Genomic DNA, 16416 nt, shown 5'->3' with positions numbered 1-16416 from the left:
ACACATGTACGGCTGTAGCTCTATAATGAATCGGTAAAATTGGTCAAATAATTGACTAAGAAGTCTTTGGTGTATGTTTATTATTTGTGCAATATTTCATAAAAATCGATGCATTACTTTTAACTGTGGATGAAAAACAAACAGACGTGGTTTGCATTTTGTACAATCATGACCAATTTTTCTGCACACGTTCGCATTTGTTCTTTCTCGCTACAGTTCAAAGTTCTGTGATGACAATTTTGAAATTTCGTTAGCAGCTACGATACTTATAGAGACACTACCTTGAAAAATTTCATCAACTTTGATCAATTGGTTTGAAAACTACTTGTGTTGATAGGGGTGACTGTTAGTGAAAATTTTTCGTGTTTTTCATGTGCAATGTTTGCCTATGCATAACTTTTCAATTTCTCTGCCAATTTTCATGAAATTTTCAAAGAAGGTAGCTGATTATGTGTTTATCATGCCTGCAAAGTTTGATGATTATTGGTATAGTACTTTCAATAGTACAATCGAAACAATAAAGGGTGCTGACTAATTTATTTAATTTAACTCATTCGTCTCCGAACCACTGGGTATTAAAACGAAATCACCGTTAGAATTACTGCAATAAGTTTTTTGTTGGTTTGAGACTTTCTAGAAAATGTATTTTGATTGTGTCATAGTTCGGGTGTAATGAGTTGAAACCAAAATTTGGCATAGAATCAGTTCGTACTGTAAAGCTCATCTGTTCCTTGTTGTTTTAGTATCTTACTTTGTACATAAATTCGTATATTATATTTATTATACCCACCGCTCATCCCCTAGCATCATGTCTCGCCACAGCTTCATTAAAATTGCACACAAAAAGCAAATTTTAATTAAAAACGGTGCTCTTCACCCCTCCCAAAATCCCAAAATTCCTCCCACGTCCATCAACGAACAATAATAGCTCAAGCGACTACACCGAAAACGGGAGGAGGAAAAAATGTCACCAAGTGGCCAGTTAACCAGTTTTTAATTCCAGTATTTTTTCTCCTTCTCTTTTTTCTCCCCGCTATTGATTCACGTAATTACAGGGCACAGTAATTGTTGGCGAAATGAGCACCGAGCTGTAGAGCGCGCCAATTCGACAGACAGCGTGGCTCCAGTATAGTGTTGCCGTCGTAGCGTCCTCAGCTCGTTGTCGAAAGGAGATGCAATCCATGGCGCCCCCCACAAATGACAGTCAGTAAACAACGAAGCAGTTTTTTATACTTAACACGCACACGTGTCACATACCTAGTTTACTTTCATGATATCTTTACAAAGCGTTAGAATATCTGTCGTCGTCGTCGTAGAGCGATACAGATTCAAAGTGTTGTGTTTTACTTTTAAGTCGTTCGAACAGATAGCCAAAACCGACGTGTATATTTGCTAGGGTTATCAACCGAAGAAGAAGAAAAAAATCAAAGTAACAGAAACCATTTAGTAGATGTTTGATGTTGAACGTTTCTCGATGAAATGCTTCTTTAGGTGTGTTTTTAGAAATGTATACTTTTAAGAGAATTTTAAATGTGTATTTCCAATCGGATGGACCTCTTTTCCGCAGCACATGTCTATACTCCTCCCTACCCCCTCACTTGGTATAATTTAATCGTTCATACAACACTGCAATTGCGTACCAAAAAGTAAAGTTTTAGCAAAAATTACAACATTTTTTATATAATATGGGATAAGCTAGCATACACACATATGTATTAATCGTCAGCGTTACTGCCTGTAAAGTGTATCGAAATGACTGCATATATGCACCTCCTCTCCGTTCTGAGACATGTTTTTAAGTGGATCCGGAATCTCTCAACACCTCACACAGGTGTCCAAGCAGCAACTTTTCGGTGTTGAAATAGTCGGAAAAAAATTAAAAGCATCTCTATTCGCGATCTACTGTTCCAAAGGTTAAAACAAAACAATGATATTTTTCTGAAAACAAAAATCTTAAACTATACATTAAGCTGGTTGGTGAATTAAAAGAAGGAAAAAAGCGTTGTCGAATCACTGAAACAAAAATGGCCACACGAAGTCAAATTCTACTTCCAACCTCTGATGAACTGAAGGAACCGAGTGAAAATTTACGAAAATAAAACATAACGTTTATTTACGAAACAAAAAACATCGCGATCTAATTTGATATCCGAACTGCAATGCAATCGCTTCTGAAGCAGCAGAAGAAAAAAACTTACTATAAACTAACTATTGATGATGATTAACCTGGGCTTGTTAGGGGAATATCTGCAAATAAAAGAAAATCGGGTTAAGTACGGTTCCTTTGAATTCCACTAAGAATTTGCATCCTTTGACAGATACGTATTTCGACCTCAACTGTAAGGTCGTCTTCAGTGTCTTGTACTTGACTCGACTGAAGAGATCCATCGCATTCTACACGTCTCATACATCATAGGTAAAAATAATAGGTAGCTTAATCTAGGTAATTTTTTTTTTCTCCCGAGCATGCAAAAACTTATATCTATATTAACCTCCACCATAGAATAGGTAAAATTTCCCTCCACCACCGAATAGGTACATTTCCTTCCAGCACAGGATAGGTAAACAAAGTTCATGTATCACAGGTACATTATGAGACGCACGCCATACGAGAGTGCTTAGGGGGTAATAATTTGAAAAGCCACGAACTTCCATTGCCTTGATCCTTATTCAACAGCGTGTTAGGTACCTGTTTGTATATCTCTAGACTCTCAGCAACGTCCAATTTCCAAGGTGAAGTTACATTTCGCAAAATTTGAATATCCTCTGTAGTTACAGGGTGGCCCTCCTCAAAGACATGTTCAGCAACTTTCGACCTGAAATCGTATTCCAAACCTCTATTCACTGTCCTTTGGAATACGATTTTCTTTTATTAACTAACTATTGTTTTAAGTTCAAATTATGAGCTAGAGGTAAGTAAACAACAAGCACAATTGAAATTTTCAAAAACAATTACAATCTCCAAAACTCAACTCGCTTCTCAACACTTTAGCTCCAATGAAGCTATTTTATTCCTAACGCATTCAAAAACTAAAAAAAAAATCAAATAGACTAATACTGAGTATCCCTTACTCACTCAGTGGAGCTCAAGCTACGGCCCACGCAGCTTATAAATGTGGCCTGTAGAATTTTTTGCTGAGGCTCTCAAACTGTTGAAAGAAAATACGTGAATTTCTCTATTTTAATACAAAACTTCGTAAAAAATATTTGTCTATATATTGTAAAAACATATTTTGAGCATGAGCATAGATGACCGTACAGTTCGTAGCTGCTACCTACACCGTGATTGACCAGAACAATCGAAATTGCTCAAGGAACCAACAAACGGTGCTTGGGTGTACCTTACCGTTCTCAATGTGCACTATCGAGAATTCCAAATTAATAACGGCGCCGGCAACGTCTTTACGGTCATCGAGAAAGCAAATGAATATTAATGAGACGTGCATTTCTACTAGAGACCGAGATCACCTGATCTTTTCTACGACTGTTAGCACGGTAAGAAGTGTTTGTTCGTAGGGAGGAGGAAAAGTCACATGATCTGGATTCACTTTGATAAGTAAGTACACATTAATGTGATTCGTGCAACCTTTATTTCGATCAAAACACTAATTTTCAAGTAAAAAGAAAATCTGGTTAAGTACTGTTCCTTTTAATTCGAAGACATTTTCCGGCAATGCAAGACAAGACACTGTCGACCTTACAGTTTAGGTCGAAATACGTATCTGTCAAAGGATGCAAATTGTTAGTGGAATTGAAAGGAACAGTACTTGACCCGATTTTCTTTTTACTTACAGATATTCCACTAACAAGCCCAGGTTCATCAAAAGCTTATTTTCATTTTAACTAAAATATTACACATGTCGACACCGAAAATGATAAACCATTCAAATTATGTTGTCAATGCTTGTGCCGACACTTGACGAAACGAACCTTTCAATATTTGTTGAGTAAATACAAGAAAAACATATCAAATAATTTTTATAATGTGGAACAAACTTATCGATAAATATCCCTGTATCCCTGTAGAAGCGCCACTTACCACTCCTGTCAGGAGAAAATGTATATTTAATTGGAACTGTATTCTAGTATTTCATTTTAAATTCACAGAAATAGCTGTCAAAGCGTATCGCACATACCATCCAAACACATTGTGAAATGGGAGACTAATATTCTTTGTGTTGTTCCTTGCTGACCATACTTCGCTCCTGTAAGGGGTGAGCATCGCAGTATAATCAATTTTACTCACAACTAGGTTTTATTCTGCGAACAACTCAATTCACTTCCTCAACTTTGTATGATTTTCATCTGGTATCTAAAACGAGTTTCAATTAGCTAACAGGTGAATGTATAACGAAGCCACACTTCGAATTTTCAAAAGCACAAATATGTAGAACCGAGGGTTGGTTTACGCTGAAAAGTTGATCGATTGGTCACCACCAGCAGGTCACCAATCGATCAACTTTTCAGCGAAATCCGTCTTTTGGTTTTTCAGATTTGTGCTCTTGAAAATTTGAGGTGTGGCTTCGTTATATATTCAATCAATAACTCACAGAAACTGCTGACCGAATAAATGCTAAATAGCTCAAAACTGCTCACAATTTGAGGATAACTCTTTGCAATTTTTGTTCATGCCTTTTAGCGAACACCATTACAATTCATTTATTGGCCCCGCCTGCGTCCCTCAAAGTCAATCTTCATCCTCTTCAGTTGTTTGTATCGGGCTACGTCAAACTCATGTCATTTGCAGCGACAGGTACGGGTGATACGGAACTCACCATGGCTTGAATGCCCAGTTGTTTCTTTACACGGGTGTATTAGTGTATAGTCTTTTGTTGATCCTTGCTGTGCATGCATTGCTCCCGTATGGGGTGAGTATTGCAGTATAATCGATCGCGTTCGCTATTGTCTCGCGCGAAAACTAAAACAATAGATGCGTCAGTGTTTAGTAGTTGTTTTGCGTTGTTTCTTGCTGTGTCTGCGAGTGTCGGAAAATAGTGTCGCGCGATCGTATCATTTTTCGCTCGCGATGAATCAAGTGGGCTCGAGTAAATGAATGATTTTCGGTGAGCTTGTTCCTTATTTTTCTTCTATAATCGCATTGTTTGTCAATCAGTTGATTTACTTCATATATATATTTACTCCACAAAAACTGCAACGTTCGTCACTTCAAGTCAAGAACGCCTTCATCGCCACCGGTGAGAATAATTTTGGTGAGCTACGCACCCGGAGAAAGCAGTGGATCACAGATGATACCTGGAGGAAGATAAAGGAGCGAAGGAACGCCAAAGCCACGATAGAGCGAGCGAAAGCCAAAGCCGTAGCCCGTCAGCGCTATTCGGCTCTTGAAAAGGAGGTGGAACGCTCATGTAGACGGGACAAAAGGCCGTAAGTGGACTCACTATCCGACGAAGGCGAGAAAGCCGCAAACACCGGCGACATTCGTGTCCTCTACAAGGGGTCGGTCACTCGGCACATTGTGCCCGGGCACACTTCGGCACACATCGGCACACTGGCCGGCACACTTCGGCACACTTGCCGGCACATTTCAGCACGCTCTAACACATAATTATAAATAGCAGTGCATTGATTAAATTAAATGGGAGCACTGTCGCTTTCTGTCACTGCGACTGTTGCAGCTAGACTTAAAAGTAAACAGATCGTTGGGCAAATTCAAGAAATTAGTTCGGCCAAGACTTCGGCTCTTGAAATATTATTATTTAAGGACTACAATTAAAGGAACCTGCTTCAATTTAAAAATGGACCACTCCGTAATAGACATGGTAAGTATGTACGTGATTTTTGCGATCCAACATGGCCAAATTGACTTGTTATTGATGCATCAAATTGCGCAAAAAAAATCATCGATCTTATTTACTGGTGATATGATAACAAGGCCTTTGCCAGTCCTAGAACATTTTACATGCTGTAGAGATCGGAAAGGATTGATACATTATGAATCACTTTAATTTATTTTAGGATTTTTTCTGGACGAAACTTGAGGAAGAATATGGCGCAATAAACCTGCATCTTAAAAATATCCTCAACATAAACAACCTATGCAGCCAATCTCTGGCGAGACTTACGCGAGAAACTATCAAACTCATTGAGGAGGATATGCATGGGATGGTGGAGAGCTTAAAAGAAGAAGCTTTAGCAGGAGGAATTCCATTGAGAGAGATTTACGGCAGGAATTACGCATTGCAGCCCGAGAACTTCCGGTTTACTGAAGGGGAAACCTTATGCCTCCTTGATTTAGCAAGCATCATCAACCGCTGCGGGATCAGCAAATTTTTGAAGAAAATCAAGCGTAAAAATGCACAGAAACCACAGATAATTCCTAATGACGAACGACGCAAGGACGTGGAATTGGAGAATCATGTCCAAAAACTGCAAACCAAAATTTGGGATTACTTTTCGTCCCTGTGAGTGTAACCAAAGACCTGCACTGCCGTTCTACGCCCAATTGTCCCATGTTATATGGGAGTCCCATAAAGCATGGGACAGTTATGCATAGAACGGCAGTAAAGATGTCATGCTATACATATTTCTCATATTTACCACAATTATGCTTATCCAACAATTTCAAACCTACTTTCAAACTACCCTTGCTATACAGACTCTGAAGTAGATCCTTAGGTAGATCTCAATAAGAACTGGCCGATTTAAGAAACGATGCACATTTATGCAAGTGTACTGAAAGTCACTTTGTAACAAATTTTAGTGATTTTCTTACGCTATACGAACGCTATATAAAGTCGAGAAAATTTTCATTACGAGAAGTTCCCACACTGACCAGAAATGGAACTCATATTTTAAGCATGGTCGTGAATTATTTGTTCCTAACTTCCTTGATTTTCATTTGACGCAAAATTCCAGTCCATATTAATTTGAATATGCTTCATTCTTCTTACATTTCTATCGTGAGCAGCTGTGACCTTAAAGAGTGAAGCAAAATCACTAGATACATATAAATATTGGTTTAGATTATACATTATTGAAAAAAATTACATATAGCTATAATAATATATTCATAAAATACCATTAGAATTTTGCTCGAAAATATTAATGTTTCAACTTTATTTTATTCTAATGCATAATAAGTATTGTAAATTAAATAAAAAAAAACTTTGTTTTTGTTAAAAGCTGACTTTTTAATTGTTATGATGAAATAATGTGTACTTATTCATTTTTGAAATCATTTCGCCTATCTGTTTCTTTTTGTAGAAGCTGTCAGGACGGTGCTTTTGATAGCTTTCGAGAAAAAATGCAAGATCTTCGAGTAGAAGCATACACTACAAGCGGCAAAATCCACGCTCACGTGACCTGTCCCATTTGTGACGACAGTAAGCAGTCTAAAATTTCCCTCAACATGGACACAACAGGCAGTTGGCATATTTTTGCTTTCAAACGGCACTGTAAAACATTTCACATCCAGACACCGCACTCATCTAAACAGAAACGCCGTAGTGTCACACCAGTTGCTACTGACGATGCTAACGAGAACGATTGTCCAATAAAACGACCTTCCCTGGAATCCACTGGTATCGGAACTGCATGTGGTATATTAAAGCGTTTAAATGAAGTGGTGCACACAAACTTCTAAACCAATTGAATGTTTCAGACTTTGAACTTACGACGTCTAGCATGGATCCACCTCATCTGGATACAGCTGGTACGGAAATAGATCCGCTGCACCTCGATGAAGCAGAAACCGAAATTGGACCTGCAGAATACCTTGACGACACCGTAAGCTCAAGTACAGGTGATTTACAGGCCGAAAAAATTCACGAGTATAATGTGTCTGATACCAAGGGCAAATATTTTGATGAAACCGTGTATGACTCCCAAGGTAAAAAAAAAAATTTTCGTCTCAGTTGATTTCGGTAAACTTTTTCTCGATTCGATTCAGATGATTACCATGGTGATGCTATAGAGGCACACGAGAACGATAGCTGGGATCGAAACACTAAGGAGCACGGATACGCAAAAGAACACGAGAGCAAAGATGTTAAGGAGAGCTCAAAGGACCACGAAACCGTAGAAGAACAAGTGGAACAAAAACATGAAGGTCATTCAACCGCTACAAGTAATAACATAATTTAAAAAAACTAAATAAAGCCAGTGCCGTCCCGATGCTGTCCATATACCACGTGGATAATTTATAAAGGGAGAGGATTTTGGAGAAGTCCATGCTTATCCAAGGGAAGTAGAGAAGCTGGTCAAAATTCAAGATTGTTCTGTCCACGTGGCATATGAATGGTCTCTAATAACAAGAGTCGTACGGTTTGTATTCTTAAATAAAAATCTATTAACATAATCTTCAGGATACCCGGAAAATTATACTGGAAGCCAATTCATTGGACATGTCACAAGAAAAAGTTCAAGCCCGCTTCTTGACTTACATGTTCAGATGGATTCGAGATCAAAATTATGTAAGCCAAATGGAATACGGTACACGGAACCTGAGCTAGATGCAGCTGCATACGAATTGATGGCTGGTGGCAATAGCAACTATCAATTTATAAAGGCAAATATGCAGCTGCCTAGCTCAAAAACATTGAAGCGACATATCGCAAAGCATACTACAGAGACTCAGGAAGGAATCCTAATGGTGACACCTCTACTGAAGTATTTGAACGCGCACAATTATCCTCTAGTAGTTTCCTTAAGCGAAGATGGAACAACGCTTTCGCCCAACCCAGAATACGATTCAAGAAATGACTCAATTCGTGGCCTGGTGGCTCCGTTGAACCATTCCGGTATGCCTGAACAGAATACATTTAACGCCAGCACGGTTGAAAAAATGATTAATGACCTTGAGCGCTATTCTGTGGGTGAATACCTTTACATCGTAATGGCAACACCAATGGCCGTTGGAGCATCACCATTCTGCATTTTGTATATGTGCAGTGATAACAGGTTCACACATGACCAAGTCATTTCACGTTGGAATTATATAGAATCCGAGCTACTAAAAGCTGGAATAACTGTCATTGCTAACGCGTCCGATGGTGATCCGCGGCTTCTCATGGCTATGAGACAAAGATCAACTCTTCATGCACTTCACGTGGGATCGGAATCACAATATGGTCCCCACTTTGCTATGAATAACGATTTCAAACTTGATTTCAAAGCTATTTCCATCCAGGACAGTATTCACTTAGTTAATAAATTTCGTCATTCTTTGCTAGATCCAAAAAAGCAAATGCGCTTAGGTAATGATATTCTATTTACATTATTATAAAACACCTTATGACTTCTTTACCTATTTTTTTTTATTTACTCTTTACTTTACTTTAGGAGACTACGTAATTTCATCAGCTGTTCTCAAACAAATGATGGAAAATGGTCAAAAAATGATTCACAAATTAAACCCTTCAGATTTGAACGCGGCGGACCGAATGAAATTTGACCCATCGCTAAAACTGATGTCTTTGGATCTTATAGACCATCTAATCGATGTGGTACCTGGCAGTATTGGAACTGCTACTTATATACAAATAATGCGTCATGCATATTTGGCTTTCAACGATGAGCATATGTCTCCTATTGAACGAATAACTTCGATATGGTTTGTGTCAAAATGATGTCGGCAAAGTTATAAATCTATTAAAATTATTTTTTTTTCCTTTCAGGACTGCTTTGTTATTTGTAAGGGCATGGCGCCAAATTTGCATAAGCAATAGAAAAACACTGAAGGACTGCCCGACATCAAACGTGTATCATTGTTTGGAGTTAAACGCACATGGCTTGGTAAAATTCATTGTCAGGTGCCGACAAGCCGACAGCCCGGAGCAATTCATAATTACTCACTTATCTAGTCAACCATGTGAAACAACATTTCGGGAGCTTCGTTCGATGACGACTGTCAACCATACGGCAGTCAATTTTACAATGAAAGAAGTTGAGCAAAGAATGCAGAAGGTGCAAATGAAGTTGCTGATAGTGCATCGGAGAAAAGCAGACCTAAACTTTCCTTGTCTGCAAAAGCAGCAGCTAAAATGCCAAAAAACAGCAAATCAAGATCTTCCTAACGACGATCAAATCCGTCTGGCCATCGACACAGCTGCGAAAAACGCGGAACATTTATTAACCTGTCTAGGAGTTCAAAATCTTGAAATTGATTTCAGGGAGAGTATGACCAGAAATTCCAAAACAGAATCCGAATTTGAATTTGTCTCGATTGAGAGCTCCGAGGTCGCCAACAACTCAAATGATTCAGCATGCAAAGGTACTAAGACAAGCAGGGTAACTGTAAGTTCGGGTTAGCTTTAGAACTTGGTTCATAAACAAGCCTATACATATTCGAGCTGTTAGTATACAGGGTCAAATATTTGTCTTAAAAAACCAATGCTCAAACATCTTGTTTGACTCCATCAAATTTTCATGAGTGTCAAACTGATGTTGTTTCTTGATTTTTTTAATATTCGACTCTGTGTACTTCAGGCCTTAAAGCATGAGAGATCGTATATGTTTTCGTATAGATCTATAGAGTTGTCTACATCTTTCTCAGGTGTCCAACTAACCATCCTTTCCTTCCCTCGGCAGTCGCAAGGACGTGGCCAAGACAGTTCTCGACCATTGAATGATTGCGTCAGTCTTGTCTAAGAGTCAGAGATTAATCACAAATCTTTGTGCTTTGGTTCGGACGAGAAGGAGGCAACCCTCATACCAGCGGTCTGGGACTGTACCACCTACGAATTTGTGCGACTCGCTTAATGCTAATGCTAAGGTGTACTTCAGGCTTTAGAATCGAAGAAAACGTCTCCTTGAGTTCAAGGCTTCATCGAATTCAAACGATTTCATTTTTTTATTATTTCAGATGCATGCGAACTAAATGAATATCAAATTACAGATGGAATTAGTAGTGATGCGGAAGTTGAAAGTTCCTCGTTGAATGAAAATTCAATGAAACATATAATTGAGGATGCAGAGAAAATCTTTTCCAATGCAGGTGGAGAGCTACTTCTACGCCAATGTTCATCCGAGAACAATCGAAACGTTTTCTACGTAAAAGGGATAAACGGAAAAGTTATAAGTATTAAAAAATCGACAATGCTATGGATGCTTTCATCGGGGCGTTTTAAAAGATCCAACGACCGCTTGAGACGGTTCCATCAAATAAGAATGCTTGCACCAAAAGATTCATCTAACCAAAACTGCATTAAACATGAGATCAGTACCGGAGATTGGATTGCATTACAAGGACCCATGGTTTGCCATGTAACAAACTTCCAATACCAAACAGGTAAAAAGAGTATCTTCAGCTATATCTTAAGCAGGGCATTTACAGCCCTTATTAGCATAAGAGTCCCATGTTTGCTAGGTCTCCTATTCACATGGGACTGTTGTGCGAATGGGGGCAGTTTACTACCCTATTTACTACAAGTAAGATTTGTAACTGCTTTAGAAAATTGAACTACTGACATTCTGGCTTGGACGTGGATAGTCCTTGCAGTCAAAATTCCTGTCTCGTTCTGTGTTCTTACGAAGATCCTCAATGCACAGTTCGTTTTAAAATTTACATTAAATGGATAAAAGTTCGAAGATTCTATTACCGTGATTGTCACCCTCATTCTTGTTTTCGATCGAATCCACTTTCGAACGTAAATCGTTCGCATTCCCGTTTACGCCAGCAAAATCAAATGGCCTACTGATTGGATCGAACCAAAAACGTTCGAAAGTGGATACGTCCGTAAACAAGAATGAGCTCCAGAATGAGGGTGTGTATTTTGGTTTAAAGTATTGAGTGCATTGAAATTCAATGAAAACTAAAAATGTGTTTTATCCACAGGTAAATTGAAAACTTGTCCACTTACCACTGTACCTAGAGAGTGTCCAGCGAATGTAGAGAAAAGAGGAATCTTTCTTCTGGGAAACTTCTACACTGTGTCTTCGGTTGGATGCTTAAGTGTCAACAATAAGAAACACCTAAAATCGGATATTGACCATTACGTTACACACATCAAAGCACCGAACAGCAAGCTTTCTTTGTCAAGTGACACACTGTCTTACCTACAAACATATAAACTGGTTTAAAAAACAACGAACTCATTTGATAATTAAAACAAAAATTTATTTAAAAGTGCTACAAATCATGATTTTGTTATTATTGCACAAAACTACATCAATCTGTCTTAACTGGCGCGTTCGCTCTAGCATATCCGTAGCTTTTACTATTATACATTTCTGAGTATATATCCGACATTCGACCACTCAATAACATACCAGGCCTAAACCAACATTATTCAGGAAACACACATTTGGTAATAAATCGATTGCTTTCCCTTCGTTAAAGTTAGGCCAGCTTTGTTAACTGAGTAATGTTTGGGTTTACCTCGTCAGCGCTTCATTGAACGTTCTCTACTGGTGGTAACCAAATGATCAGGAACAGCGGCAGCAGGGCCCCCATTTCCACTCTGCTGCTGGAAGCGGTCTCCAGAGATTTGAATGTTGTGTATGCCGGTTCAGTGGTCTCCGTGCCCGGTGTTGTGCTCACTTCGTCAGCTGCGGCGGAAACTATCGATTGGATTGTGACAGTTGGTGGCATTCTGATTGTGCGTCTGGAAATCCTCTCTCGGTGGAGCTACCCGATCCACCAACATCATTAATGCGAATCCCAGCACCAGCAGACCTATCGTAGACTAGTGTCCATCCGCATAATGCTTTGGTCTTCTCCAGTTTGCTCGAACAGAAATCGATTTCCTGCCAGAATGATGACCGTGGCTACCAGCGGTGGTGCTGCTCCGAAAAATAACACATTCTTTACTCTCTCCTGGAACAAAACAACACTGAATTTCAATATCTTCAACAACCGATTCACATAGCAGTTTTTATGTGTAAATTTACCTTGGATCTTACGTAGTTAGCGAGGTAGTTTAAAATAACTTCAGCGAGTTAATTTAAAATAACTTCATCACACCTGATATGTTTTGTTTACAAATGGATTGCTACGAAACACCTAAATTTAGAATGGTTGCCAGATACATCAAAAAAAATTATACTTGAGAATCTCTGCACGCTAAATGTGTACGGCACAGTATCGGGCACAATTGGGCACAGTTCGGCACGACCGGCACAGTTCGGCACAGTACCGGCACATTGAAGACGAAAGTAGATGTGCCGAGCGACCAACCCCTTGGTCCTCTACGATGTCTCACGTCGCCTTAGTGGGACCAAGATGAATGCTACGATGAAAGACACGTCTGGACAGTTGATGACAGACCCGACTGATCCGTTGAAACGCTGGTCCGAAACCTTTTTCAAGTGTCGGCCACGCCATCAAACACCTAAGCATGATACGCCAAGGGTTCGACGCATTACCCGTGTCAACACCGAAGCTCCATCAGTGCAGGACCATCCGTAGCATGAAATCGAACAGGACCCCAGGGGTCGATCGCATATCAGCTGAGATGCTCAAAGCTGACCCCGTAGTATCCCGTAGAATATTGATGCAACTCTCCGACGGCAGCAAGCAGGATTCCGTGCCGGACGATCCTGTGTTGACCATATTGTCACGCTCCGTATCATTCTGGAGCAAATCAATGAATTCCAAGAGTCTCTCTACCTGGTGTTCATTGATTACGAAAAACATTCGACCGTCTCAATCACGAAAACATGTGGGAAGCCCTCCGGCGCAAGGGTCTCCCTGAGAAAATCATCGGCCTCATTGAAGCACAATACAAGGCATTGTCATGCAGAGTACTGCACAACGGAGTATTGCCCGATCCCATCCGGGTCGTTGCTGGAGCGAGGCAAGGATGCATACTATCACCGCTGAGGAATAGTTCCTCATCGTAATCGACGAGATCCTGGTTGGTGCGATTGACCGTGAACCAAACCGTGGGTTGCTGTGGCAGCTTATTACCACAGACAAACAGACGTAACACTCTTCAAAACAGCTTGGCACATGCATTTAACGATCAATTCAAATTGCATTTGATTTGCGCGATCATCTCACCTGAGGCGCTTGTGTTCGATTGCTTTGACGTTTGCCAGTGTACAAGTTGTGCAGTAGTATGCGTGTCAGAAAAACGTCAAATCGAAATCCATCATGGCCGACAGTGTCGCGAGCGGTTGTTGGTAGAACCGTGGCAGTGGCAGTGTCATGAAAATGACCCGGGCAAAAGTTTTTGATGGATTTCCTCTAAGAGTTACGTCTGTTTGTCTGTTCTATTACCATGGAGCACCTCAATGACTTCGAACTGATGACGTTGCTCTCTTAGCTCAACGGCGCTCTGATATGTAAGCGCGATGATCATGGCGATCGCTTACCATCAACGTCAACAACTCTAAACCGTTAGATGTAAACACGGTCAACCTTTCCAGTTTCAAGGTAGTTGGGCAAGCAGCAGAGAATGTTGAAAGCTTCCAATATTATGGTAGCCAAATGGCCGATGGTGCACCAAGATCGACATGGGTGCACGGATGAGAAAGGCGATGACTGCCTTTGCGAGTTTAAGAAACGTATGGAAAAACAACCAGATTAGTCGAAGTACCAAAATCCGAATTTATTTATTTATTTATTTCGTCTTCGACTGTGTCGCACAGACTACCACTTAAATTCTAATACACAAATACAACTCTCCTGATAGCTCAATTTTACAAACATTGCAAAACAGATTCAAACAAAATAGGAATAATAATACTAGGCTGTCCGTATTGGTCTCCACACTGAGCTATAACGATCTCTGAACTCTCGACATCGCACACCGGTTGGCCATTTCGACGCATTTAAGGCGGTATCTCGATATCTTGCATCAACGACAACTTTAAATGAAATATAATCTAACGTTGAAACATCTTTCCAGGAAGAAACCAGGCACTTCACATTTAAAACACATTCAGTTCCTAATGCTTCACACACCATGAGACCTATGTCATTTTCGGTGACGTCATTCGTGATATTAGAAAGGTACAGCTGCAGGTTGTTATTGTTTATGTTGACATCAGAAGATTGTTCGGCGACAGGATCTACGAAGTTGCATCTCGTTGAAGTTAACGGTGAAGAAGTAGATGGTGGAACATTAATAGTATCAAGCGTTGCTTCAATGGTTGACGGTTGCGATGTGAACTGCTTAACAATTGTGTTAAGACGTTCTACTTCAGTTTTCAAATGGTTGACTCCATCCTGTGTTGCAAATATTCTTGTATCCGATGTAGTCGTTTCAAGCTTCCTAATACGCCCGTATTCGATGGCATGTCGGCACGAGTCGCACATCCACATTATGTTACTGTGCAAGCAAGCACATCCTTTATCATACGATAAGCCAACACATTTCGCATGATAGATATGTTTAGCCTTACAAAAAACATCGCAGCTCACAACAATATCCTCGGGGCGAATTTCAGCATTGCATTTGTGACAATGATCCATCATTGAGCGGTATTTTGACGGTATGGTAAACCCTGCACGAGTGATTCTAAGGGTGCTATTACACTCTTTGCCCAGACGCCAAATATTTGACCACTTTTGACAGATAAATTTTGGCAGGTTGTTATGCTCTGTTTGTCCCTATTCGTTTTTCGAGAGTGACAAATATTTTTGTTTGCCAGGTACACCTTGGTCAAAATTTTAACTGTCAAAAGTGGTCAAATATTTGGCATTGGTCAAAGAGTGTCATACTAGCTTAAGTTCTTTGTTTCAGAGCTAGATGGCACCCTGTGCAACTATGTGACAAGCGTGACAAACAATCGGGGATGGCGATGACTGACGACTAAAGCGACACTATACGCTGGAGATGTTGTTGAACAAAGGCATCGCAAGAAAACAAAATAGGATGCAAATTTTTTGTTCGTTGTTAATCCAGGCTGCTTTCTATTTCATCAGTTGAAATTTCACCACACGTTAACAAAATGACGTAAAACAATGCGGTACGACAGCGACAGGCACAACAGGTAAATTACTCCAAAATTTACAGCAGCTCAAAGGACGAAGCAAACAGCGCGCGCACACATTCACACAAATCGAACGTGAAATCCGTGCTGCTGTACGCCAGTGAAACTTGATGTCTATCAACGGAGAACACCCATCGGCTGCAGGTGATCATAAATAAATGCCTGCGGTAAAGAACTCGTGCATGGTGGCCTCACAATTGGATCTCCAACATGGAGCTCCATCGTCGATGTCATCAAAAGCCGATAGCGACAGAATATCGCGAGCGAAAGTGGAGGTGGGTCGGCCACACTCCACGCAGGGACGGAAACGAAATCTGCAAGCAAGCGCTAGATTGGATCCCAGCAGGACATCGGAGCAGAGGCAGACCCAGAGGCTCATGGCGGTGCAGCCTCAACATCGAAATCAAACAAGTCGTTTAGAAATTTGACCTGGCCACAGGTCAAGGCGATGGCAGGCAATCGCCCAGGATGGAGATCTTTCAATTCGGCCCTATGCACCACCGCGGGTGCCCAGAACTA

At 40.2% G+C, this 16416-nt stretch overlaps 2 protein-coding genes across 7 annotated transcripts in view; both read left to right on the top strand.

Moving 5' to 3' along the window:
• Window positions 1-2128, top strand: part of LOC109425336 (band 4.1-like protein 4A) — a 657887-nt gene extending 655759 nt beyond the window's left edge. For all 3 annotated transcript variants that reach the window (XM_062846491.1, XM_062846488.1, XM_062846489.1), the window contains exon 14: window positions 1056-2128. In XM_062846491.1, coding sequence (XP_062702475.1) covers window positions 1056-1065 — 10 coding nt within the window. In that variant the 3' untranslated portion in view covers window positions 1066-2128. The remainder of the gene's footprint in view (window positions 1-1055) is intronic.
• A 3971-nt stretch (window positions 2129-6099) lies between these two features.
• Window positions 6100-12739, top strand: LOC109424774 (uncharacterized). 4 transcript variants are annotated; one of them, XM_062846485.1, is made up of 6 exons: window positions 6101-7559; window positions 7622-7849; window positions 7910-9215; window positions 9301-9571; window positions 9636-10231; window positions 10823-12739. In XM_062846485.1, exons 3-6 carry the CDS (start codon window positions 8411-8413, stop codon window positions 11416-11418), a joined length of 2268 nt encoding a protein of 755 aa, XP_062702469.1. In that variant the 5' UTR covers window positions 6101-7559; window positions 7622-7849; window positions 7910-8410; the 3' UTR covers window positions 11419-12739. The 4 variants fall into 4 exon arrangements, with proteins under 4 accessions (XP_062702468.1, XP_062702469.1, XP_062702470.1 ...); XM_062846484.1 differs by having other exon boundaries at window positions 6100-7849; XM_062846486.1 differs by lacking the exon at window positions 10823-12739 and having other exon boundaries at window positions 6101-7849; window positions 9636-10436.
• The last annotated feature ends 3677 nt before the right edge of the window (window positions 12740-16416 follow it).

The sequence above is a fragment of the Aedes albopictus genome, chromosome 1 (assembly GCF_035046485.1).
Source record: "Aedes albopictus strain Foshan chromosome 1, AalbF5, whole genome shotgun sequence".
Taxonomy (NCBI): Eukaryota; Metazoa; Arthropoda; class Insecta; order Diptera; family Culicidae; genus Aedes; species Aedes albopictus.
The sequence above is the reverse complement of the archived record's forward strand: the minus strand, read 5'-3'. Positions and strand labels throughout refer to the sequence as shown.

What these genes read in the sequence shown, in the direction of transcription:
- LOC109424774 (XM_062846484.1), top strand. Translation starts at nt 8,411, where the DNA reads ATGGATTCGAGATCAAAATTATGTAAGCCAAATGGAATACGGTACACG. An exon ending in AAAAAAGCAAATGCGCTTAG is followed by an intron (nt 9,216 to 9,300) that starts GTAATGATATTC and finishes ACTTTACTTTAG; the next exon opens with GAGACTACGTAATTTCATCA. An exon ending in GAACGAATAACTTCGATATG is followed by an intron (nt 9,572 to 9,635) that starts GTTTGTGTCAAA and finishes TTTTCCTTTCAG; the next exon opens with GACTGCTTTGTTATTTGTAA.